General features: G+C 37.1%; 1 protein-coding gene across 1 annotated transcript in view; it reads right to left on the bottom strand.

The window, feature by feature from the left end:
• Positions 1-317: 317 nt before the first annotated feature.
• The window catches only part of NTNG1 (netrin G1), a 152,271-nt gene continuing 124,793 nt past the window's right edge, over positions 318-27,795 (bottom strand). The window contains exon 6 of the mRNA XM_009884783.1: positions 318-544. Within this exon, the coding sequence (XP_009883085.1) occupies positions 318-544 (227 nt within the window). The remainder of the gene's footprint in view (positions 545-27,795) is intronic.

The following is a 27,795-nucleotide window of genomic DNA, read 5'->3' as shown; positions in this document are numbered from 1 at the left end:
GAAATTCTCTTCCCGTTCCGGGGGCTGCCAAAGCCGTTTCAGTCCTGTGTAAGCTTTGCAGCTCGCATTGATTTGACAGAATAGGCAGCTGCCAACTTGTCTCGAGTCAGAGGTGAACAGTCTTGACTCAGAGCCCTGTCCGTAACTGATTAATATGGCTTAGTTCAGTTAGGCCTTCCTAGTCTGTACGTGGTTATTCTGTCTCTTTTTTTTTTTCCTTTATGAATTTCAGCAGCAAACGCTTGGGTTGTGTGTTGTTTTCATGTGGCACGTTCATTTGAAGCAGTCTGAATGTGATGCCATCAGCCATGGGGGGTCTAGCACACGCAAAGCCCAGTGGCTCCCAGTAGAGCAGTCAGCAGTACGAGGGGCCCGTGTGACATTGCCCCCTGGGCGGAGTTTTGGCCACAGCCTCCTGGATCCCTTTCACACTTCAACTTCTCGCATAAAATGCCAGTGTAAGCTGGAGGGCACTGGCATCGCACGTTGTTGATGCACGTTCCTCCGTTCTGGCAATGCAGTAATTCATTGTCACATACGTTCGCTGCAAGATAGCGGGGTGGGGGAAGGAAAGAAAAGCAGAATAAATATAAGTTCGTCTGCAGGAGAAACTGCACTAAAACCAGAATTCAAACACTACCTCCCCCCTCTTCCCGAGACATGTGAACAGGGGATGTGCTTTTTTAATCAGATTGAATTTTTTTTTTAATTTTATTTGATATTTTCCCATCCTTTTTTTTTTTTAGGCGGTAGTCTTGGAGAACCATATCATTCACTTCAGACTATTGACTATGATAATATTAATTAATGAATTAATATGAATAATGATTAATAATGAAATAACATGAATATTAATACCTGCCTTGTGCCCGTGACTGCATTTTTATAGTTACTACTGAACTGGAACTGTAGATGGGTGTGTTATTATTTGAAAGGGGCAATGTATATAGAGATTTTGGAGAGCATGAGCAGCGGTTAAAAATGCAACACAGCTTTGCTGAAGTAAAAAGATCTGTATGAGAAGTGCTGGGTTTTATAATCAAGAACTGCATGTGTTAACGATCTGAAAAAATTACAGAAAAAAGATAAGGCAAGCAGAGGCAGGAAATTCAGCATGCTATTCGATGGGGATTATGTGGTATATACACATGGAAATAAAAGAGAATGTTGTTATTTCCATTACAGATCAAATATTTCTTCTTAATTAGATTTGCTACTTTGGTACAGGGTAACTGGCATCTGAGAACTATCTTAGTTGGATATTGTAGCCTGATTTAATAACTTCAGAAGTCCGATTTGACAAAGGAGTTAAGAGGAAATAATACAGGCAAAAGTTTTAGAGCTGCATAATATCTAACATATATTTGAAAAATTGACAGCTTTACTTTGTATTACTTAATATCCATTGAAATATTTCACTAGGTAAATATGTAGAGATATGAGGAACATACTACTTCAATGTGTCAATCTGTGTTTTATTCCAGATGATATCACTAGTAGAATATAGCCATAGGAGAATATTGTCACAGGAGAAGCAATTTTAATAACGATCTTGCACCTACTGTCTAGACAGAACATAACAGTAAACATTTTTGCTCAGAGAATTAGGGAAAAGATTATTTTGTTTAGAAGCAGACTCAACATTATATGCTGTTTACGCATACCTTAGCCTGGAAATACCCTAAATAATTCAGAATAGGAAAAATATTGTTAATTTTACTTTAAACATTGCTACTTATGCTACAAAAAAAGTACAGTATTATAAATGTTAATTTACTTATTTTTAAAAGCAACCCAAATACTATGAGAACTAAAATTGAAACAGTCCAAGTTCCTAAGTGATACAATTCACCATAAATCTGTACAATTTTGTGCACCAGCAGCCTTACTGGTAATCTTATCTGTCCTGGCTTGCTTTCAGAAAATAATTTTCTTGCTCTTGAAGGACTCTCTGACAACTGCTTTTTGATGTTCTGCATCCATGTGGGCCAAATAATAATGCAGTGTGTTAGAAACTCATAGATGTAATTGAGAGAGAACAGCTAAATAATTTTTTTTCAGTGATTCCTTTAGCAACCAAACGTTTTTACTAAAAGCTATGGATTTAACATTGTTGTCCAGTTTCTGAATTGTAATGTCAAAATTTGAATATTAAGATACAACAAAGAGCACTTATTGAGAACAGCCATATGTCTGAATGTTAATGTTCTATATATACATTAAAAAAATAGTGTTTATATGATGTACAGGGAACTGTAAACCACCACCAAAGTGATGAGATTAACAACACAGAAAAATATAATGATAACAGGCCAAAAAAATAAACTGTATTTTAAAATAGCTGTTTGTTATATCTCTTATAACTGAGGCTATGTATCTTTAAAGCTGTCTTTATTATTAATTTTGTATATATTTAGCTGTATCAATATGCAAACTCAAAATACTTTATCTGATGGTACAACTACTGAATCTGCTTGTGCTAATGAGTCATTGCTGGGATGCTTCCTACAGTTCAGGCAATGAAAATGGTGAAATAGCTGTCCCATCAATACTGACCATTGTTTCCCTTGAATAACTGAGTGAAATTTGATAGTTAATTAAATATCACTTCTTAAACAGCAGATGAGATCTTTCACTTCGTGTTTGGCCCGGAATATATTATCCAAATTTTCCCAAGTATTCAGTAAAACAAATTTATTTTCCAATAGCTTTCCTGTTCTTAACTTATTTTGACAACTATAGCCTGTTATTTTAAGAGGCCACCAGCCCAGATTCTGATCTGTAGTTATGGATTGCTGGAGATGGGTGGCTGAAGTGGTGTTTTGCTATATGCTGGCTGTTCTGTCTGACATACTGGTAACCGTCTGCTTATCAAATGCCTCTAATCATTGCTGTCTAGAAAATTCTGGATACGATGTTATAGACGCTGATTTTTAAATCAGACCATCTATTTCTCATTTGAAAGTTTTAGAAATGTACTTAAGGAAGGGGTGGATCAAAAGCTTCTCCTTCATTATTCTTGTGTGCTTTTAAGTTTGCCCACAGAAACGCATTAAAGTAAAACCAGGTAGATTTTAGCTTCCCAGAAAGCTACTATGTAGCTGAAAATTCTTGAATTGTTAATTTTGTATTGTCACAGCTTTCTTTTCCTTAGTTTCGTCCTTGTATCTCTTTCTCTTGCACACACACATGTACACACATATATGTATCATGTAGCTAGCAATTGTGGTAATTTGGAAGTTAAATGAAACAAATCTGAAATTGTTACGAAATCCCATTATTTAGTGTTTTCCCAATTTTTTAAAAAATTTTATTCTGACCGACTTTAATACCATTTCCACTTCCCTGAAAATATGGTCAGGATTACTTTTAAAACTTTAATAAACTAATTATGTTTATTCAGTTTAGGAATTGGATTAGCTACAGCTAATGAGCGTAGTGCATCAGCAGTATAAAGAAAAGTATTCACTGGAGCGCTTTCACTGGAATTTAAAACAAAATTTATACCTTAAACAGAAGTAGTCAACATGCTGCCAAGACCAAAGCAAGGCAAGTACATTAATTGCTGTTATGAAAATTAACAATGTTTTTAATGTTAACACAGCAGTTTGTTAGGATACATGTTATAACACGTTTTATTTTAGAGGTGGCTCTTAGAGGCTTTTCTCAGAGAAGGCTGTGATCTGGGAGCTGCTGAGCAAGGCAGGAAGGGCCAGCACCTTGCAGACCCCTTGATCTGTGCTGAAGCCCAAGGAGAGCTGCTGCAGTGGGTTCTGGGGGGTGCAGGTAGGGCTGGTGGAGCCCCAGCAAGTGCCTGGCCATTGGCCTTTTCATTTCCCCAAGTGGCAGGAGCAGTGAGCCTGACAATACGGGCTTTCCTGCCCATTGTACCCCTCCTACCTTCTCCTACCTACCCTGCCCTTGCCCCTTCTTGTTCTCCAAGCAGTGAAACGTTGCCTCCACTGCTGAGAGGTGTTGAACCAGCTCTGCCTTATCTTCATCATAAAAGTAATAATAGTGAAAAATTAGTTTGAATTGATCTGAAAGGCATCAGGGATCAAGTTCTGATCAAAGAATGAAACACAGAAAAGTGATGCAAGTAAAAGAACTAATTCTGAAGTAAGCACGCATGGCTATTGGGACTCGTGTGGTTGAACTAGCGGTGGGTTTGCTGGCAGACCTTCATTAACTAGAAGACAGGACATGAAATTGATTGTCTTAAGAAATAAAACAGAGATAGCTGATTTGCTCTGGAGAGCTTTGCAGGCCTTTTTGGGCAATATTTCTGAGCACGGTCTCCAGATCTGTACTACTGCAGGACATGAAATATTTAAAGTAAAATAAAGGAAATGTTTTAATGTTATTTTCATAATTCATCAATTTACAATCTAAGCTGTTGGATCCTTAAAACACTACATAAAGGAGACAGAAAAAAGCCATGTGTAAAAATGGATAGCTATTTGAAGCTCTTACATCCTCGGGGCAACCCCCCACTCCCCTCTCCAAACCAACAAACCCCTGCAATTAGTAAGAGATATTATTATTTTTTAATTAAAATGTAAACAGCTTTTCCAAAGTAATCATTAACAAAATATCAAGGCCTCTTTTATAGGATAAGACCTTTATGAATGATGATGAAAGATGCCTTACCACAAGTCACAAAATATTCTTGATTTGTAATTCCAACATTATTACATTTGCAAATGGAATAAAAAAGAAAAACAAGGGGAAAATATCCAATCATTCAACGAGCTCAAGCAATTCAAGGGGTAGGTGATGTGCTAGTGTTTCACAGAATTTATATTGGGTATTTAATGAAAGGTATTGAGAGTAGCATAGTTGTTTGACAAATGTCTACTTTCCTCTTAAATGTTCAAATTTGAATAATACATGAAAGTTTCTGAGTCTGTCCAAAACTCAACTTTAATGCCTTTGCAGCTTCTTGAAAGGAGACAGACAAGAGTGGCTGACTTTAGTTCTGAAGCAGCAATATAGACATGGTAACACAAATTCAAGTCTTGTTGTCTTTGATCTGCAGGGCTACTTCAGGCACAGCATTTTGCTGGTGGCTTATGTTCTTACTGGTTACCATGTCTGGGCAGTTGCAAAGCACATGCATAGGGCTTCTGGTGTGCCTACTGCTCAGACAAAAACCCAGTACGCTATTGGACTTAAACAATTTCTTTTAGCCTCCTGTCTTTCCCAGAGGCCATCCAAGAGGGGAGAAAATATGGTTTGTACCTTTCTTTACGCTATCTTAATTTTTGTACAGCTTGCCTGCAGTAGCATCTTATTCAGATGGGTCAGCCACATGAATGTAAGCAAGGACAGGCCATTGACTTAAAATAAGGAAATGAATGTATTCAAAAGAACACCTTTTTTTTTGATCTAGGATAGGTGGTATTCACTTTCTGCATCAAAATCTGGATTTATTATGAAATTTTCATTGTTTGTGGGAACACTATAAAGACCATTAATAATAAAGTTACAGAAAGTAAACTTTTTATTAGAGGTCCTTGCTTCCTTTCTTGAATTTGGAAGTTTTTCATTTCAAGCAATGTTTTGTATGATCTCTCCTATCGCTATCTTTCTTCAGCGTGTTCTTTTTGTGGTATCATTTGTTATAGCCTTCTCTCTACCTCTGTCCTTTTAAAACCATCTCCACTTTTCTCTTTTTTGTCTCCCAGGTCAGGAGTATTATAGTCCCTGGACAGGTTGGTGCGTTGACAGCGCTGAATATATTACAAAACATTTTGGTCTATGCTAAAGCCCTGATGCAAGCTTTGACCCTAATTCTGCTGCAGTGAATTTTCCATACCGTTCATCAGTAGATTGTGTGAATGGCATTACTGAAATCATGAGAATTTTTTGACCTTGGATTCCACCCATTGTTCATAACTTTGAAAGCATACAGGTCTAGTGGCTGGTTTCTTCTTCTTCTTCTTTTTTTTTTTTTTTTTTCCCTAATGCATCTGTTTCCTTGGTACTTCTTATCTAGTAAAGAATGTTACTTGAATTCATTTATGAGGAAGTTTTCAGCACACATGCGAACAGAATATTCTGTCTCAGCATAATAAGTGAATAAAAAACCAAGCATAGTGAAATCCATGTTTTCAGTAATGATGTTCATAGGTAGCTTCAATATATGCAGTGGTTGTCTATATATAGAGAGCTGTGAACAGCACATTGAAATGCCATGAAAAAATTAGGAGGTTTAATCTCACTACATAAATAAGTTCAGTAAATTGAGGCCAAGCACAAGCGATTTCTTGTCAAATACAGAATTAGTTCCTATGAATACTATAAAGGTTCTGTAACTAACATGCATTATTCTCTAAAAAGGTGATCATTTGATCAATAAATGGTAAAAATCACAGAGGAGGAAAGAAATTGCAACAAATGAGGAAGCTTGTGTGTACGCCTAATAAGAATACAGGCATCTACAGATATGTATAGCAAATATGCACAAGAAAACCTCTGCAGTCATGAAGGTATTAGTAATATTTTTCCCACAATTTGTCAAATAAATATTAATGGAATTGGGGAATGCAAAACACTTAGTTTCATTCAAATACAAAGGTTTAAAATTGTTTCCAGTTGTATCAGAACATAAGTGACCACAATAAAAATATTTTCTAATTGCCAGAGTTAGCAACAACAAATTATTTCCATTATTTGGAATAAATCCTAAAAATACAATATACAACGGTTATGTGTTAAAGATCTCTGAATGGAGCTCCACTGACTCATGAGATTTCACCCATACAAAGTAAATATTAGGAATGAGTATATAAGGGCATGGGGAAAATGATAATTAGTCAGGCTTCTTCTGAAAGGTTACAACTATTGCTGTTACAATTAGTGTTGCACAGCACATGACAAAACCTCAATTTTTTATAACTTAACTATCTTATTCATTTGAATAACCAGTGGCTAATAATTGAACTGGATGCTTTGTCACTTAGATTTCTCCCCCGCCTGTCTTCCAGTTAAATCTACTGTTAGATTATCATTAGATTTTAATTTATTTTACCAGTTACAATTACTGCCAAATGGCTTTTAAATGTTTTGCTACTATGTGTCAGTGTTGATCAGACTTATTCAGTTGTTTTAAACCACAGACATACCTGATATGAAAAACAGCTATTGGTCTTTAAAATCAGAGAGTCATAAAGGTTTGTTTTTTTTCAAGTGACACGAATTCAACATTTCCTGTAGTAGGATCAGTAAAACTATCTTAGAATACTGTCTAATCCAGACAAGGTAGATACTTTGATAGCATGAAAAGAAAACTGGTTTGTGCTTATCTACCAAGGCACATTCTGAAGTTAAGACAAAATAAATCAGTGTAGACAAGTACAAGCCTAAAGCGTATCTTACTGTGTCAAAATTACAGTCATAAAATGACAAACATTAATACAAAGATCTCCTGTGTAAAGTTGAAACAATGTTGTGATTAATTATATTGCCAACAATACAAGGAAATAAACATTGACCAAGCGAGAGTAGTACCTAAAGGCAGACATCTCCATCTTGACTTGTCTTAGAAATGTCTGTTAGAGGCACAATGGTAATGACGCTTGTTTTTTTTTTTTTAAAAATCAAACTGGTTTTATTAAGTTATCAGGGAGTAAATGAATAGGTGGGCAACAGAGGTGCTATGTTTGCTGGAAATTTCTGGTAGAATTTTTAGATTGTTGGCCTATACGTATTTTCTGTTCTTTCTGCACAATTCTCACTTCAAAGCTAAGCCAGTTCTAATCAAATTGCAGGAAAAGTCTTCAGAAATTCTAAAAGAAGATGCAGATACCATTCAGAGTTCTCCCCAGTGCACAGCCACAGAATGGATGGTGATTCCTCTCTCCTGTAAATAGGTACCAATTTATCCTAGCATCCACATGGGTAAGCTTAGTTGATTACACTTCAGTACTGAAAGCACAAAATCCTGTACAGAACAAATTTTATTTTAACCATGGTATAAGGATAGCAGAGGTAGAAAGTTACTCTATTTCAAAGGTTGTGTCTGTGCTTTCTCATTTGCCATCTCTATTCTTAATGTAAAATCCTTGGATTTAATTAATGAAAGATAATGAGAAGAAATACATCAAATCTGTCAAAAGGACAAGGGGGAGAACTGAATTTTGGAACTGATACTCTTGCATGGTAGAGAAGCCATAGTAGCTTCGGAAGAAACAACACAAGATTGCTTGTTAAAATGGCTGAAAACAAATACAGATTTGGTTATCTAAGAATTATGGTTGAGAGAATACCTTCCAATCTTCCTTGGTTTCAGGAAATGATTGATGAACCTTTCAGTTTCCTGATTTTGATGGTTTCAATTTTGTACTTTCACAAAAGAGGATGATTCCCAAAGTGGGGGGAAAAAAATCCCCATTCTTTTTATTGCTTTGCTTATGGAGGAGCACCAGTGAATTGGTATGACCCTTGTCGTATTTTAGGATAATCTCAGGAGAGCAATAAGCTACATCATAGCTTTAGTTGCTCAAAAGGGGCTACATACTGGTATTATTCATATTCCACTTACAAAGCTGTAAGCTGCAGTGCCATTATTTCTATCTTCCTGGAGATAAATGAACATTCTTACATGATCTGTCTTCTCTTCCCTTAACTAGGAAGTGAAGCAATTGAAACTACAGGGTTGGTTTTTTTTTTTTGTCTAGTGCCAACAGCAAGGTCAAGGTTTGGATGTAACCACTATCAATAAAAACTGGCTAAGTACAAAAACTCCTCAGATACAGAAAATGAAGTGGTCATCAAAAGGCCCTGTGAACAGTTGGAGGGTGGTATTTAGTTCTCTAAATACAAGCAGCTACTACCATCAGAGGTGCCAGAGGGCATTTCAGACATTTACACAGAGCTGGAAGGCATGTCCTAAGACCGATCAGAGGTTTAGGCTTGTGGAAGTGGTGGCGGGACCCCTGCCAGGGGGATGCCTGCCTGTCTCGGGCAGCTGTCGGGGCCCTGGGTGCGCTGACAGGCTCCACGGCTGCCGGCAGCCTGCAGCCCTCCTGCCTGCAGGCATTCCACCTGGCTTCCCTGCCAGTGTTCGATGTCTGCTCTGGTCAGTGCAGCTGTGCAACACTGGACACGGCTCTTGTGGGAACCCCGAAGTTGTCAGCAAGAGCTGTGAGAAGCCTCATTTGAGGCCTCCACTCAAGTACCTTCTGTCCACCAGCCCAGGAGTGCATCTGAACCCAGACCCTGGCCTTGATCCTTGCCCAAGTGACCTGGTGGCCTTGCCTTGCACGTCTGATCTCCTGGTGTGACCCCAGACCTGCCTCACAACTAGAGGTTTGCCTGGCAGTCTGCAGGCTGTGACTGACCCTGCCACTGCCACTGGAGCCACTCAGCTGGGCTCGCCTGGCTCGAGTGCTGCGGGAAGGACCCTGTGCCGGGGAGCTCCATGCCCTGCCGCCCCCCACCAGTCCCCTCCTGGTACTGGCTTGCTGTCTCCTTGCGGAACCACCAACAGCCATAGCTCCTTAGCAGTGGCACTGGACACCTATGGCCAAGCAGTTCAGTCCTATCAAAAAAGCGAGCAGGATGGCTTTGCCTGCACAGCAGTGTTTTCAGCTTCAGGCATGACAACACTATTTTCTTAAAGGTTCCCAAGTACTATTACACAGAGCTGCAACAAGTATCACTTTTCCAGAGCACAAAAAGGCAGAAGAGAGCCTGGAGAGCAAACCAAAGCAGGAGCATGCAAAGGTCAGCAACTGAAATATGTGATTATGAATTATAGAAAAGGCTGAATGTTCCTGCATACTTAGCTGCTAGGGTGTTAGACTTGCAGTAATGTTTTGGACACAAAAGAACGCAAATAATTTTTCTTTGTTTACAAAGACAAAAGTTTCTCTTCCTGCCATTCTTCCCAATGAATGCTGCATTGAAGCCTTTCAAAACCCGTGAAATAGTCCCACACGCTTATTACTTTATTTGGCAGCAGAACCAGAGAAAATCACAACTGAAAAGATTTCCTGATGATTTAGCGGATTAGAATTATTCTAATAATTATTTTACTAAAACTTTTTAGGGAAGGGGAGAGAGAGTGAGAGAACGTGTTGGTGCTTCTATTAATAATGACATTAATTGCAAAATAGTAGTAATCTAAGGACAAATAGTGGATGTATTGGTATTCCTCAAAATGTCTGCATGGCCCTGGATCCTGAAGTGGACAAAACTTAAAATGATTTCAGAGAGCTGTTGAGTGAGAACTTTAAGATTAAGTTGTAATCTCATGTTATTTAATGACAGTATTTAAAAAAAAAAATATTCTCTCCTATTTTTTTTTTCTCCCCAAATATATGATACATTTGTGCACGTGTGTGTACTCTCTGACAATTTGAGCAAAAATGTCCATGATGTGTTTGATATAGAAGAGGAGACTAATGAGTTGTTTAAAGTTTTTATTGCCCAAAGCGTCATAGTTGTTGGATCTTAATAATATATGTCCTGGGTTTGGTGTTAAGGAAGAGTTAAATTTTTAATAATCAGTTTGGTATCACTCAGATGGACTAAGGTTGGTTCTGCGAAATTTATTTTACAATACTTGCTGTGTATAGCAAAGACTGTAGAAAAATTCTTTGAATTCAAAGTAATAATTTTGCATTGTAATGGCTAGGTTTTAAAGCAGACTTAATTGTATTTATTTATTTTTTACACAGAAGATGTTCTTTTCATGCCAAATTAAATTTTGAACACTGCTATTCTAAAGTTTTTTGTGATCTAAAATAATTTGAGTGTTGCAAACTTTCTTCTTGCTACTTTGGCTTAAAGCCAATTGCATGGGGCATTTTGAAAAATTAGTAACAAAATCCACTGGAAATATATGTTAAGATCAACTTCTAAACGACATAAGATAGCATTTTTAATGGAAACATCAGCAATCTTTAACTATGCTATCATAAGTATCAAAGATATTAAAATGGCATGGGGTATGTAACTAAAAAAAAGGAGTTGCAATTTGATAAGTGTCACTTATGATCAGCTATGTTACAGTGACCACAAGTAAAGGTAAAGCCAAGTTTGTCTTTATATGTCATTATGTCTTCCTCTTGTGAGCATTTTTCAAAACAGAGAGATTTGCGATACCAGGATAATACTCTACTATAGGAGACCAGAACACCAATGTCAAAGTAAATGGCGTAGAATCTCTCAGGAGATGAACGTTCAGAGTTTATGTGAACATTAACTACAATGTAAAGGTAAAGATAAAACATATATATAGTTCCTACAAAACATATGAAATATGAAGGATACTTTTTTTTGTGTTAAAGCAACAGTGCTGGAAATCAGGACATCTTCTTTCTGAATCTACATTGACTTATTGTTTTGAATGTGGATGAAATGCTTCAGAGTGTTTTTGTTGAGCTAGCTCTAGAATGGAGATAAAACCAGTGCCCTGGAAGTCTCTCAAAGCTCTTCAGAGTAAAAGTTGTTATTGCCTGTGAACACTGGAGATGTTGATGCCAAGGAAAGTCAAATGACTTGCCTATGCAAACAAAAGAATCGAACAAATGCAGGTCCTGTGAATTCCAGTTCTATTTACTAGATTGCACTGTTTAGTAGAGAAATGCAACAGCAGGGTTGATTACTGTTTCCAAGGGAGTTTGGAGACTCTCAGCTATAAAAAGACTTATAAACGATGAAGTTTAAAAAGGGAATATGCAATCTTGTCCACTTAATTGTCATATGCAATTGCATAAGTTGTTTAAACATTATGACAATTGGAAATACTGATGTCATATATGTACCTCTTTCTAATCTCACCACTCAGAACTTTAGCAGCTTCATAATTATATATCAGGAACATGGTAAAGATTTTCAGATGTTTCTTATCCCCTCTGCTTTACCTTGGCCTTTAAATATATTATCTGCTATTTTCTATTTTGAGTTATTAGATTAAAATTAAAAAATGATACTCAACAGGCAGATTCTTGTATCATAATTCCTTTCTGAAATATACTGGATGATAATATGTTCTCCTGTAAGTGGGGTTTTAATTGGTGTAATGCTTTACTTTCCTACTCTTTTCATCAGAATATCAATAAGATGACTCAAACATATGGCATGTAGCACTCAGCAAAAATGAGAACTAATAAATTAATGTATCAAATAATTAAAGCTATTAGCTGCTTCATGATAATTTTCATCAACAATATTTATTGCTACACACAGGCTTTCTCTAGGTATCATTGTGCATTTATTTTCATGACAGAGCAGCCATTAGATGGGAAAACATAGATAATAGATGCTCGCTTCCCAACAGTAACTTCTTCAGGTACTAGTTTTTCTGCAACGTGCTATGCAGGTGTAACCAATGTGATAGGCTTTGCCACTGTTTTAGCTGAAAACACTTCTAAAACTGATTTATAATACCACACTATTCAGCAAAAATGTCCAAAAGATGCTCACACCAAAACACAAAATAACTGTCTTTGTTTATCTAATTATATTGACTCTTAAAATTTCAAAGGCTCTGATTTATTTGTCTTTCAAAAGCAATGTTTTGATAAGTATGCAGTTAGAATTCATAATTCAGTATTACACATTGACCAATACCGATGAAGTCTGCATACAGGCAACCTACATATTTTTCACAATATTCTTATGCAGGCTACTACTAGTAAGTTATTGCAATAGGAACAGCATTGCACTAATCTCATTTTATCAGCTCTAAAGTTTTGCTATAATGTAGAAAACATCTGAATAACAATAGGCCTGGCTTAGACTTAGAAAGAGAGCACTCAATGTGTGTTTGGGTTAATGTCTGAAAATGCTTTCTACACTCATATGAATTAAAGAGAATGCCTCTAAACATGGATGTTGACATTGCTTACTAAGACAAAATGTTAAGATAGTTCAGGATATTAAAAAGTCCAGAGTTAAAAGACTCTCATGAGTAAGAACTGTTTCCCTCTGTGCTTTATATGGTTCTTGCATTACTTTTGACGTGCTGATTAACATACTTATATTTCTGTTTATCAATCCTGATGCACAAAGGTGTTAAATTTTAATTATTAGAGGAGACTGAAATAACCTGAGATCCTCAAGGAACAGATAACTGCAAAATATGATTTCACTTCAAAGTACTTGCTTTATTTTATTTTAAATTATTTCCTCCAATTTTTAGATAGTCAAGTCATGCCAGAGTTGAAAAATAACAAAGATATCTCATTAATCTACACAAAATAAATTCCTCTATAATCAATCTGTTATATATTTCTAAAGATGTATTGTATCGATATCCTTAGACTTCATGATGAAAATAAATAATTTGGTTACTCAAAGTCTTCCACTCACAGTTATGACTGAAAAGCCAAGACCTCGGTCATTTTGTCATGTTCCTGAGAAGCTGTGCGTATAACAATGTTACAAACTCATATACTCACCTTTGGTTTAGAGAAGGAAGGGTCACACAAGGAATACTCAATTTTTATGCAAATGTACTTCTAGAATGTTGTATATTCTTTTAAAATATAATGTCTGAGTATATTTTAAAACATAGTATCTGAAGGTATTTCTTTGTAGAACTCTCAGAGAAAATGGAAACAGATTTCTGGTAAATAGAATGTGGATGATGAAGCTGTACTTCCTGACAAGTTTATCTCTTTGGGTCCAGTCCTTTCCTCTGCCCCCAGCCACCCCCTGGCATACCCATACCTTACAAAACCTGAACCCCCACAACTCCTATCACGTGCTTGTCCTTCTCTTTCAGCAGCCTTGGCAGCCATGGCAATGGAAATCTGAATTCTCCCATCACAAGTCTTGAAGAACTTCATTTACATTGCCTCCTACGGTGGGGGCCGGTGTTTGCTGCATGCCTGTGTAGAGTGCCGGCTGATGGGTGTACACAATATTGGAGAATGAGAAAAGGCTGTAGTTCCAGGTAGGATGACTTTTTGTAGGACTGGTCTATGCCTGGACCCTTGTCAGGGATCAAACACTGAGACTAAACGCCAAGCCTCCTCCTGCTCCGTGAAGACACATGGCAAGCACAGCTAGCCAGCAGCATGTAAAGCCAATCTCTGCACAGACGTGTCGTCTCGGGCAGCAGAGACTCCTGTGTGGTTCGTGCTCAGGTTTGAACACAGGCCCGGTGAAATGAGAGCATGAGAGGAGTGTGAAATACAAAGGTTTTATGCTGCTTTTGTGAGACAGCATTTCTTAAGTGGTAACATGGCAGATCTGAGTGGGATGATGGCTTTCTGAAGACTGCAAGAAAGCTACAGAATGAGTAGCTGCTGGGCTAAAAGAGAAAGATGAGTGCTGAAGGGAAGTGGTTGGAACTGGAACAGAGGGGTTTGGGCCACAGCCAGGATGGGTGGGAGGAGGTGAGGGAGGTGCTCAACACATCTTGGTTGGCTCGATGTTTTGTGTTTGCAAAACAGTCAAGGTCTTCTAATGGTGCAGAGCAGCGTGGGCTGCAGCATCATTGCTAAGTTGTCATGTTGCCACTGAATAAAAGAGAAGATATAACTGGAGTGCACTTCTCTAAGCATCTTTTCAGTTGTGTTTTAAATCGGTAATGGTTTTGCATGAACTAGCAAAGCTCTCAGATCGTTGCAGGAAAAAAATATAGCAGTATATGGCTTTATTTTGATAGCTGGTGTAAATCTTGACCCAAATTTTCAAACCTTTGCAGAAATTATGCTATGTACATGCAGCTTTTCATGTTTCCCCCTAGTTGAGTACCAAATGACATGTGTGCATATATAATCTGAGGCATTTCCAAAACATCTGGCTCAATTTTTGAAACATTTGTGTTGTAATACACTATTGTAATCTGTAAAGATATGCGGAATAGGATGCTTTTTCTGAGAACTGAAGCCTCCTTGCAGAGAGCTGCACTTTGCTGCATAATGTCAATGAAATGGGGCTGATTTAAGGATGCTATGTTTGCCCTCAATATAAATTTCCCTGTGCTAACAGCCCCAGTTTAAATCTTACTGTGGGATTCTCCTGTTCTTGAAAACAGTAGGAAGTAAGCCAGGTTTTTGAACCTTGTGAGAGTAACTTGTTCTCCTTGGACGCTAGTCAGTGCTTATTACCTCACTATCAAAATGCAGCTTCAGCTCTTTAAAAAGCTACATGCGGTGAAACTCTCTTTACTCTCCTTGGAAATGAAATTCTAAACTCTTCAAAGTAAGAGTCCGATTTCGAGGATCTTCTGGCTTAAAAGAGATGTTCATTTCCCATTTAAAGTAAGTGTAACATTCAGAGCTCAGTGATGCAGCACCTCATTAACAGAACACCCTGCTGAATTGTCTCCTATGGACAGCTATTTCCATACTGAGGATACCGGAGATGTTTGTTCCTCCTGCACCTGTCAGTGTATACGGGGACTGGTTAGTAACAACGCTGGTAGCTCCTTTGATTGTAGCCCTTGTGTATCCCTGACCTATAGCTGCTTAGTGCTATTTCTTAAGGCTAACCTAAATAACTATTCAGGGCAAAATTCCTCCTCCAAAGAGGTTATGGCAGAGCTCCTTATAACCTAGCAGTTTTGAAGTGCAAGAATAGATTCTTGGGTCCACTGGAAAAGCCTTCAAATTTAAGGAGGAAATAGAGTAAGAACAGGGGAGAGCACATAGGTGTTGCAGAAAGATAAAGGTGTCTTTGGTGGTTCAGAGGTGCTCAATATACAGCTTGGCCATTGGCTCCATAAGCTGGAGCAACATTTTGGTTTATCCACTGCCAGATTTTGTTATGCTTTATTCTTTGCACATCCGCAAAATACACAGGGTTTCATAAATGTCTGAAAAATGTGAAAGATTTGGAAAGTTATTCCACTCGGTCTCTAGAAAGGGAGTGAAGTGGGTAAATTAGTCTGCAAACAGGAGTACAAATCAAAATATCGTCTCTAGATTCAGCTACTGGCATCAGTGCAAATGTTATTACATGGTTTTCCACTTCCATCTGAACAGAAAGACAGATAGTCATTAGAAAGAAAACGAAAAAGTACTTGTCCAAGCTGTAGTTATAAAAATACAAAATAGTTTTGGGCATACTGCATTTTGGACACCAGCTGTATATTAAAATCAGTGATGTTAATGAACACAGTCTCTTTAATATAATTGTTTCAAGTTGATTTCACTTATAAGTGAACTTCTGTGGACATTGATTACTTTCCCCTTCTCTGAAGAAATCTTTAAACTTCCAGCACTGTCACATCCTTCTCTTCTCACCTGATGATTATAGGTAAAAGTTTTATTAACAATTTAATTATTCTCTTTATAAGCCAAGATAATTATAACAGACTTGACTTGGCTTCCATTAAAAGTCTCTTTTAATGATTTTGCCATTGACATTAGTCCAATGTGAGAGAAGAACAGTTTGGAATCAACAAAATCATATCTCGAAATTGTGCAGGGATGAAAGAAACTGAAAGAACAATGCCTTTAATATTTTACAGAACATCATGGTACTTTTGTATGGGCTATCAGTCCCCTCTAAATACATATTGCCTAAATCCTCTAACGCTGTATTCACTTTCATAGTTCTTATTCATATGAACAGCTGGAATAAAATTTGTGCTGCAAATGGTAGTAGTCAAAGATGTGACAAAAAGCTGGACTGACGTTTATAAGTTCAAGCTTTTTTTCCTGATTTTATCCTACCCATGTTCCTTGTCAAAAGATTTACTTGCGTGCTTAACTTTAAGATGAATTTAAAGTTACTGGAAGGGTTAGTACATGTCTCAGGGGTATGGATCTAAGGGAAGAGGAGATGATCATGTAGGCACTTACTAGAAAGAAATGGAAGGAGAAGCTAAAGGGGCAGAATGCTTGCAGATGATTTGGTGAGCTGGTCATATTAAGAAATGCAGAGTTAAGTGAGTATCAGAAAAAGACCACTATTTAAAAGGATTTTTATAAAAATTGCATTGTTAGCAGCAGAGTAAAAGAAAAATTTATAAAGAAATACATTCACAAACAATAAAAAAAAAGTTGAAATTATGACGAAATGAAGGAAAAAAGAGAAGAGTACAGTCTCTTAGAATTTAGAATTCTTGGCTAAAGTGCCAGTGAAGGCCAGAAATGATTGGGTCATGTACTAAAGTAATAAAAATTAGCAATTAATTTTTTTTCTAAACATATCAGAAGCAGGAACTTTCTAGGAAGTCTCTAGGGCAAACGAATGGCATTTAAGGGAGGGAAAGGAAAAATTTATGAAGTATTAATTATGGAAAAGCTTTAGGAGGTTACCAGGCTATGGCCTATGTCAGTGGGGACATGCTTTGGAGGTGTGTCTCAAAGTTTATATAAACCATTCTTAAAAAATGGAAGATAGTCTATTGCATCAGATCACCAGAAGCAAGTAATATTGATCTAAGAATTTTGAAAAAACGCAGAAACAAATTTCTGACTGTTACCTGTGATTTTACTAATTAGTTGCCAAGATGGGCTTGATTAACTATAAGAAGGGACTATGGCAGATGTGATTTTTAGAAAGAGCTCCAAGGAGATTGACAGGAACTAAAGAATAGCAAGTAAAACTTCTGCAGCAAGCAAGTTGATAGAAATTGTAATGAAGAATAGAATTAGCAGATAGATGAAAGAGCATGGAAGAGTGAACTTTTTGTAGAGGGAAATAATTACGTACAAACCTTGTAGATGATTTTTTAAGGACTCAGTAAGCATATGGACACAAATGATCAAGGTGATAATGTATCTGAATCTCCAAAAAGTATTTCACAAGATCGCTCAGCAGTGTTTTTCAAAGAAACCAGTAAGAGGTTTGGGTCTTTTTGGGGTGTTTTTTTTTTTTTTTTTTTCTTCATGGAATAATCATGGTTTGAATAACAGGAAACAGGGTAAGAATAAATGTCAGAGATGACTACTCAGTCCTGTATGAACTGTGTCAGGACCTACACATGCAGAATTGTGCTAGAAAAGTCACTGAAGAGTAATGTAATAAAGTTTTCTCATATTACGAAAGTATTGTGGCTGTAAAGACCTTCAGAAGAATTTCTAAGGTGCTGGGTTACAGCACAATAAAATGATAGATGAAATTCAGTGTTCAAGAGTAACACACACCTGTAGATACTTGGCTTTAACCATTTAGAAAAGGGGCCTTAAGAGTAGTTCAGGGTACTTTATTGAAAATGTTGAATTAATGCTCCTTATCAGTCAAAAAGTCAAATAGATTATTGATTTCTTTTAGGACAGAAAAAAAGAATGAAATGGAAAACACCACAATGTCACCATATAATGTCATGATATGCCCATCTCTTGAACGCTGTATGAAGTCCTGCATATTGAAGAGGTATATAGTACTACTAAAATGAATGAAGAGTGAGCATAGATACAGGCAGTTCCTGTAAAAGCAGAGATTAAATAATTAGCATAATTCAGCATAAGAAAGGGAAGATGGAAGGAAAATCAGACATCTAAAAAATCACAAATGTTATGGAAAAGGCGAATTGGAAATGATTATTCATTTATTCTTATTACCTCATCTTCTGAAGAACTAGGAAGTACCAAATGAAACTGCCAGCCAGTTAAAGCAAAGAAATTATTATTATTATTATTATTAGTAGTAGTCGTATTTTGTGCAAAATTGTGTGCCCAGGATATTTGGATAACAAAAGTATGAATGTCTCAAGAAGTGATTAGGCAAATTAGTGGATGAAAGGCTCATTGAGACCAACTAAATATGAAGATACTGATGAGCTCTTTGGCTAAGAAAATCTGTAAGCTGTAGCTCCCTAGAGTTTGGATACCTATGCTGAATGAAATACTACTCAAGCCCACTACTGTCAAATAGAGGACATTGGGGTAAATAGATCGCTGGTTTAACTCAGTACAGGCTTTCTAATTTTCTACTCTAAGATGTTCTACTGTCTACAAGCATGCAAGCATGAAGATAAACACACAACTCACAGGACTGAAAGGTTTTGAAGACCAGTTCTAAAACAGACTAGGTAAGATGGTCAGAAAACAACAGGGTGAAGTGGGAAGGGTGAAATGTAAAAAGGCACTTCTGCTAAGTGTTTTTGTTGAACACTTCCTTCTAAACTAAACTTTGGTTTTCATATTGCCATCATTGTGAACAGAAAGATCTCTTGGGAGAGTTGTATTTGCACATGTGTAAACAGTGACTACTGGAGTCTTAATAATCGGCATGTGCTGGTGTCAGCAATGCCATCAGTTGCTTCAATGTCAAGATAGGAAGTGTTGACCGTCTTTAACTGCCTCAGGTCAGTAGTTTTAATCTGCAGTTAAGTAGCATGGAGATTACTTTACTTACTCCTGAATGATCCTTTTAAGGCCCCTTAATAAAACATCCCATCTGGGTATGTCTGTTATGCTATCGATCTCTTTCCGTCCTCATAAAAAGGCAGTGAGCAGGCAAATTACATCGAAGTTATAGCCACTGAGAACGCTTAAAAGGAAAGCGTGACAGATTTTTCAGAGGAAAAGCAGTCCTCCTTGTCACTGTTCAAATGATCATTTAATAATTCATAACAACTAACTGAGTTATAAGTTTCCCCTTCAATACGTTTCCAAACATGAATAGATTAAATGGTAATTGCTATCAAGCTTTATATTCTATTTCATGTACCTAATAAAAGTTTATCTAGTGGAGCTTACTTTGTATCTTTTTGATCTATTTCTAACCAAATACAATATACTATATTAAAATATTTATCATTGTGCTATCAAATATTAACCATTTTTAAATCATCTGACTAAAGAAAACAAGTAATATTACTTGTTTAACTTTTCATGAATTTCCTAATATTTAGTTGCTCAGAACTCTCCCATGATAGAGCACCAAAAATACTGAAGACCCTAGAAACTGCATTTTTTAAATTAGGCTGTTTTCAAATGCACTCTGCTCATGTCTGTCACCACTGTTCATTTTGGTTCTGCATGCAGAATCCTAGTTTTGCCATCTTTAAAAAGTTATGATTCTGCTTCAGTACAAGAGAATCTTAGAGAGTTGTTTGGTGTTTTGTAGGTTAGTGGGTTTTTAACTGTTGGGAAGAACACAGAACTTTTTTTTTTTTTTTAAGAAGTTTTTACGAAGTTTCCCTAATTATCCACCTGCTCATCCATTTGAAATTACAGGCTTTGTCTGGTAAAAATACCAGCAGCTTGCTAGACTATGACGTGAATGATCTAACGATGGAAAGATGAGGACGCTGCTCCCACAGATGGGCTACAGTTGCAAGGCAGCCCAGTCCAGCCCAACTGCTGGCTGCCAGGCTACATCCCTCCCCAGCTCTCCCAGGGTGCTCCTGCTTGCTCAACCCGTTGCTGATTCAGATAACAGAACCTAACACAACAGAAAAATATTCTTCTTTTTTGGTTACTGTCCTGCTGAGTTAGATCTGAAATGGCTGAATGAAAGGTTAAACGGAGAGAGCCTGAGAGATTGCTAGGGGTGTGGGACTAAATAGCTGGGAATTGGGAGAAGAGGGATTGCAGCACTTGCAATTAAAGCAGTTTAGACAGCCTTGGAATAGCAGCTTTGAAGCTGACACCTGGGCAAGATCAAGAGGAGAACAACCTCCAATCCAATCCTTTACCTTGCTGGGGAAAAATTGTTCTATTAAAGGTCAGGTGTATAAATGTTGCTACTGAACCATTTCTTCTCACTTTGGAGAAAGCAAGTCTGATCACCCAGGTTATCAAAGTAAATCTCCTGAAGGGAAGAGATCACTCTGTTAAGAGCCTCTTAATAAGTGCCTCTTAATAAGATGTTAACTATGCTAACTAGCCCCTTTTCTATCCCTCATTCTCTGGTTGATTTATGACCTGTTATTTTCTTTGGCTTCCCCACACAAAGATGTTACCCAATTCACAATCCCCATCCTGTTCATAGAAGCACAGAGACACCGAGATAATGTCCTTGAGCTCTCACTGATGCCCCTCTAGTCTATTCCTTCTGCAGGTTCTTCTGTTTCCACAATATTCCACAAACTCTGTAGGCAGCAGTACTAAAAGCAGCTTGAGCCTTGATCCCCAACCTAGGCGTGCGACAGTAACTATGTAGATCTGTACAATAACTATATAGAGAAAGCATCCTATGTTTTCATCTTCTCCTCTGTGCTCTTCATAAAGATGCTTCACTTAATAATGTTTGTTAAATGTTTATGTTCTGACATGTTTATTCTGACTAAAATATGCTCTTCCCAAAGAGATATCTTTTCCTCCTTCAAATCCAGTATCTCATTAAAAAATAATACCATTCCATGATATTCATAGCTCGGTGAACAATTTTCTATGTATCCCTGTATGGGTCATATATTTTGGAATGAATGTGTTAACACACACATTCTTGTTGTCTTTTCTCAGGTTTAGAAGACCCAGGATATCAGTATGGCATTACACATACGAGTTGTCAGCATGCTTCCCTCGAGGTGAGTGAAATCAGTGTTTTGTATCATCTGAGAATCAGGCCTGGGAATGCTGTAATTTTCTTTGTAATCTTGCTGTGCTTGTCGTACACCTGTACGCCATACTTTGCCTTGAGTTGCAGCAGTGGGATTCTGGATTGATTTAAGGAGAATTATTCTGGATTTAAATCTGGAGCCACTTGAAGCACAGTCTGTTCCTCTTGCATCCAAACTCCTATACACACCCCATTTCTTTAGTCTGCTTAACAGTCACGTAAGATGGGTAATGTGAAATCAGCATTTCATGTATAAAGACCAGGGGCAGATTCTTTCTTGGGGACAGCAATGTTCAGCCTCATCAGAACTTTATCCTTTTCAATAAATTCTTTCTATGTTTTATTTCCCTCCAGCTCTAAGCATGACAGTGCACTTACTAACACCAGTCCTGGCACCAAAACACACTGAAACTGAAAGCACATACAGCATCTGTGCAGAGGGGAAATCCCATGGTACCCTGACCAGCTAAAAGCATCGAAACTGACACTGGTAAAAAGATGTAAAAATATATGAAAAGATACAGATAGATTGTCTATGGCTCCCCACACAGGCAGTTGCAAAAGTGAATTAAAAAGCAGGGCATCCTGGTTCTGAATTTCTATTTCTTTTTACAGAGTATAGTTCCCCAGGCACAAGTTCAAGGTGTAGGTTTTGGAAAACTCACAGGATACACCTGTGTACAAACTTGTGTAAAAGACCACTAACCTTCAAGGGGGAAGACAATTACATTCATGTATTTAATCTGTCTAGAAAGAAGTGCGTGACATATTTTCCAAGAAAGTTCTTTTTTCCTTTTTTTTTTAAAGAAATGGATAGCAACATATTTTTTCTTGCTGAATTGTAAACACAAACATCCAAAAGCAAATGTTAATATAAGTTCCAGGTTACAATTTCAGGTTTGATTTTCTTTGGTAATTCAATCTGCATGATGATTTCGATCAAATGCCTTGGCTTCTAACATTTGTAACACATGATAAAATGCAGACAAAGAAGCTTATATTTAAATAATCATATATTAAGTTGAATGCACGCTGTGACAGAATATGAATTATCTAACAGGCTGCAGAGTAATACAAGTTCAGTCTGGAAGACAGATACAAGCACTGAGCGCAGTTTGAGCATTGAAGATAAGAGTGTAATCCTCTGCCTACTTCAATAAAAACTATTGAATGAAAATGAACGAAAAAGGGTAAAATAAAAGAAACTATTCAGAGCTTGACATAAGGCATCTGGGTGAAAACTCATTTGCTAATTGTTTAAGATTTACACCATTGAACGGAGATGATTTAGAAGTGATACACAATAAATAATGCACCGAATTTAACTTGGGTACAAGCTACTGTTGATAACTCTTGTACTTGGTCTACACCTTTGTGGGGCTGCAGGTTCAATGTCTTTATGCATATTGACTATATGAAGGGAGATAGTGAATAATGTTAACCCTTCACCTTTCCCCCTGTGGGATGATCGCACCTCATGAAAATTCAAGCTGTGCTGGTAAACTGAGATTGGCAAAAGAGTCGCCTTTTCTTTGCCTAATTGGATAAATATGCAGCTGGTTTTGGAACCAATTCTTGTGTGCATGAAATTAAAAGGTGTTACTTTTAAATGCTCCTGTACATATGCAACAGAATTTAGTCACCTGAAACGTCATGGCCAAGGAATACAAAAGATGCAAGACTATGAGCAGTACACTTCGAAAATCAAATGGATACTCCTGCTCAATATTTTGCCTTCATCCATTTTTTTTAAAACTCAGGCAGTTCTTCAGTGTGCAAATGTTTGTACCCTTTGTTACAGGTTCCTCTTATCACAAAGCACTATGTTCAGTTTAAGACTGGCCCAAAACAGCTGTAGTTGCTGGTTAAATTTCTTGCGAGGCTTGGAGCTTTTTCTTCTGTTTTTATGTTCACTTTTAAAGGAAACCATTTAACTTCTAAATAGAGAAACTAAATATAGCTATGTATTTTGTCATGTTTCTGGAATTCTAAAAGGGTTTCAGGACCAGACTGTTCTGTTCTTAATTCATTCCTTGCACTTTCATCTCTGTATGTGTGCTGGTGAGAAAACCATTGTTGGTATCTGGGAGGGAGGCAGAGAGCTAAACCCCAGCAGCTTCCCCGCACAGGCAACTCCAGCGGCATGAATGGTTCTGGGAGAGGGCTTAGAAGTAGCACAAGGCACAGTTGCATCTATTGTGCCTCTTCTTCTGAGGGCAGCAAACCTTTCTGTACCGACCAGACCCTGCTGACCGCTATGTCTATGCAGCATAACCCTTGAATTCAATAAGATAACAGCTGTTATCACGGTGCTTTTTATCTGAGAAGCAAAGTCTAAAATTGCATCTGACCTCTGTATGCACAGAGACGCAAGTGATGAGCGGTCTGCATAGATCCTCAAAGGTTTTAGATGAAATCAGTAAAAGCGTGTTACCTAAATGAATACTTCTGAGGATAATAGCTTCTGTGTCTTTTGCCTGTGTGTGGTATAAGGTAGACTACGAACAGTAATTTATCAAATGATGTATTGTGAGCCTTAGAAAACACAACAGGACTTTAGCACTGTTTTTTCCCAAATAGGATTACTAATAGATAAAAGTAAGCCACTCCATTTACTAATACAATCATGCCAGTAATTAAACTAGCTATGGTATAGATTCAACTGATTTATTTATAGGTCAAGCTTCTGGTTCCCCTAGGTCAATCATTTTTAGCAACAAAGCTTCATAAGAATAGATTTTCTTAAATCTATTCTTAAATCTAAATAATGCCAATAGGCTATGTATTAAAAAAAAAGTAAACAGACACATATTGGTCTGTTGAGTGTGTGTATCCATCTTTGCATATGTACATTTCTGTACAGCACAAGCTCAGGGAAACAGATCAAAACCACATGCTACATGTCCAGACAAATAATCTTTTTGAGCTTTGCTAAGGCAGCAGAATTAGTTCTTATTTTTCTTGTATATTGGGGTCTGCCTGCTTGCCCAGTCATTTGTTTAGATTTCAATAGGAAAATAACAAACAAAGCTAAAATTGCCACACTACAAAATTAAATGAATTGGAATTCTGTTCCTCCATGAAAAGACTTGAAATGAGATTTAAATCAGTGTGTGCCTGGTAAAACATGGCAATTTGATGCCTGTTCCATAAACTTGACAACGACATCTAGCTGTTTTTCTTCTGAATTTGACCAGATAATTTGGTCAAACTTGAAGAGTATCTAACAGTTACACAATTAGACTGAGATTTGTTCAGAAAATTACAACACAGTGAGGGAAACTTAATTAGTTTTGTCAGCATATTTAAAGACACTAGCTTGCATTTCCAGAAACTGTCTAAAGCTTTTACAAATATTCTGATTCAGCTAAAATCAGGCTAATTATATGTTGGGCTCAAAAAATCCTCGTTAAAAGAAGATTATTGGGGTTATAATGTCCAAACCTGAAAAGATAGGAATACTGCATTTAATAAGCAATTGGTTTGACAAGATGATATATACATTATTATATTAATTATATGACTGTAAAATTTGCTCCACAGATCTCCAGACCTGCTCAACATCTCAGCTACTTAATACCTTTTTTTTTAGACCCACTGTGCAGACATGGTGTTTACTGTAATTCTACTGCAGAGAATCATATTGGTTTCTGTTTTCATTTTTTTTTCCCATGGTTCCTGTCACTACAATATCTCAATACGTCACAAATTCTAATGCTTATTTTGCCAGTACCTAGGGTAAGGTACAGGGGTGGTGACAACCCCCTTCTACGTAAGGGGTGCAAGGCAGCGGGAGATGCTATGATTTCTGAGTGCTTTGAGATAGCTAGGATCTAATTTTTTGAAATAATAATAGAGAACACTGAGATTTGAAACACTACTTTGTCTGCTTTCTGCTGCAACTGTAAGCGCTTGATAATTTTGTGAATTAAAACTCAAGTGCAAGCATCCAGAAAATGAGAATACAGTTAACAACCACATGTGAAAAGTATGATTTAAATAACCTGCCGAATATAAACAGGAGCTTTCTGGCAGAAGCTGAGAAAGTCCAATTTTCTCGGGTAACATTTAACTGCATTGCTCATGTACTAGCTTTAACGCTAATTGGTTAATTATCACAATATTTCCTGAAATTATTTATTTATTGGTTTTCTTTCCAGGTATATTTACTGAATTGTCACAAGCCCAGATTTATATTTCAGAGGTACTCATTACTTAGGCAGTGGTAATCTCTAGCTTCATTGTAGGTTTTTTTTGGTAAAAATTTCTGACACAAGATTTGCATTTGTTTTAGAGCATTTATGTGGCTATATAGCTGATTTTATAATATTTGGCTAATCAGTGTCAGTAATTACATTCTCTCTTGTGTCTCTCACTCTTAAAAATCAAAAGCAAGCTCTTGTAGAAATCTCTTTAATGTGTGTGTGTAAGAATGCAAAGAGGCAGGGAGAAAAAGTGAAAGAAAAACACGAGAGGACTTTCCAGAGTTTCTGGAAGTAGATGATCAAAACAGCTATAAAGAATAAATCTTTAAAATTTGCTACAAAAGAAATCTGCAATAAAAGTCTAATCCTGTACACACTGATGTGGTATTTCCACTCACTTGTTTCCAAGACCTGTTAACCAGAAGAGAGGCTAAATATACAACTAAGCATTTGAAACAACACCTGCTCTAGAAATATTTACACAAAATTTCAGCTCTTGTTTTTAAGGATGTTTAAGTATACCTCGGGTTTTTTTAACCTTTAGCTTTTGTCTAGTTTTCAGTAATTATAACAGGTAATGAGCCAGTGTTTTGCAGTTTTATTGTCCAGGGATAGTTTTAAGGTATGAAAGCACAGTTAAGTTACTCAAGAAGTTGAAGTTTAGTACAGAAAAAAGTGAACATGCAGAGAAATCACCTTTTGTCTTTTAGTAAGATTTTAAATTTGGAGTCAAGATGCTGATATTTTAGTATACAAAACTTATTTCGCAGTTTTCCGCATATTTACATATTACAGTGAGAGCTCCTCCAGGCATTAGCAAGACAAAGAGAGGACACTGAAAGCATATTGAAAGACATGGATGGCACAGTCAATTTACTGTCCTCATCTGGGAGTCTCGAAAAGGCTCAGGCACTATGGCATTCTTACAGCTCGTAAAACGTTTTGCTCATTTTCTGCTCTTAAGTAGCTGCACATGATAGCATACAGACCCAGAGGCAGCAAAGTTGCAGGAGAGGGGCAACTCTCAGTTACTTACGTTGACAGCCCAAGCTGTGCCAGATATATCCCGGCAGACATTTATCACATTTAGGCCCTGATGTTCCCTCCTTACACTCACAAAATCCTCTGTCATTACAGCGATCATGGACTGAACCAAAAGGGTTACAATAACAGTCTGCAGAAACAAGACAACACATACACACTGGATTCAGGTCTATATATGGTGATAATTCATTCAATACCAATAGAGGGTGCATTTCCAGTGCTAAAGGTAAAGGAAGACTGTCTGTTAAGGATATCTATAGAGTAGTGAATATAACTACTATAGGTCCATTTATTTGTTTGCACATGTTGTTTCAGGAGGAGACATTTTATGATGTGAAGAGAAAAAATAAACAGAAAAGATATAAGGGCAGAAGATACGATGTTCTTTGAAGATAAGTGATTGTAACAGATTCTCATTTGGTAAGAATGTTTTTGGCAATTTAACAAACATTAGAAAAGCTTTGTATAGTATGCATATATCAATGTGCCATCAGGGTGAAATGTTTTGCATTATTAAAATAGGCTTGTCTATATTAGTCAATATTTTCAGAAGTTCTGAATGTCTTTATAGGGCTATATAAATGCACTTTACTTATTTCCAAGATAGTCTTCCTTTATAGTTTTGAGCAGTATAATAATTTACGTGGATATTTGCCATTAAGTTGCTGAGACTGTATTTATCAGTGACATTAATAAACCTTTTACGTAGTTCACAATGAAAAGCTTGAGGTGAGCAGTAATGTAATGCAAAACTTATCAGAACTGGCTTTATGCTGCCATTTCCATTTCTCTCACCTCCCAGTGGGCAGATGGAAAATGCAATGAGGCTCACTCCCCACTGTCTGTTTTCCACGTGTGTTCACCTAATTAAAGAATGACTAGGGTAACCCATTTCCTCCCACAACACTTACTGTGTTGTTCATTCACAGCCCTTTTCTTTAATGCGATTACAATATCTGCGTTTGGCTTTCAGCTAGCTGAACCAAGAAGACAAGACGGTAGCTAGCGGAGCTCATTTTTGGCACTCCTGTTCTTCAGCTCATTGTTATTATTTTTTTGAATGAAGGGCTGTATCTTATTTGTATGTAGACCCATGTAGACCCAGAGTAACTCCACTGTCAAC

This window comes from Charadrius vociferus, unplaced genomic scaffold (assembly GCF_000708025.1).
Source record: "Charadrius vociferus isolate BGI_N301 unplaced genomic scaffold, ASM70802v2 scaffold163, whole genome shotgun sequence".
In the NCBI taxonomy this organism is placed as follows: domain Eukaryota; kingdom Metazoa; phylum Chordata; class Aves; order Charadriiformes; family Charadriidae; genus Charadrius; species Charadrius vociferus.
This window is presented reverse-complemented; position numbering and strand designations above follow the sequence as displayed.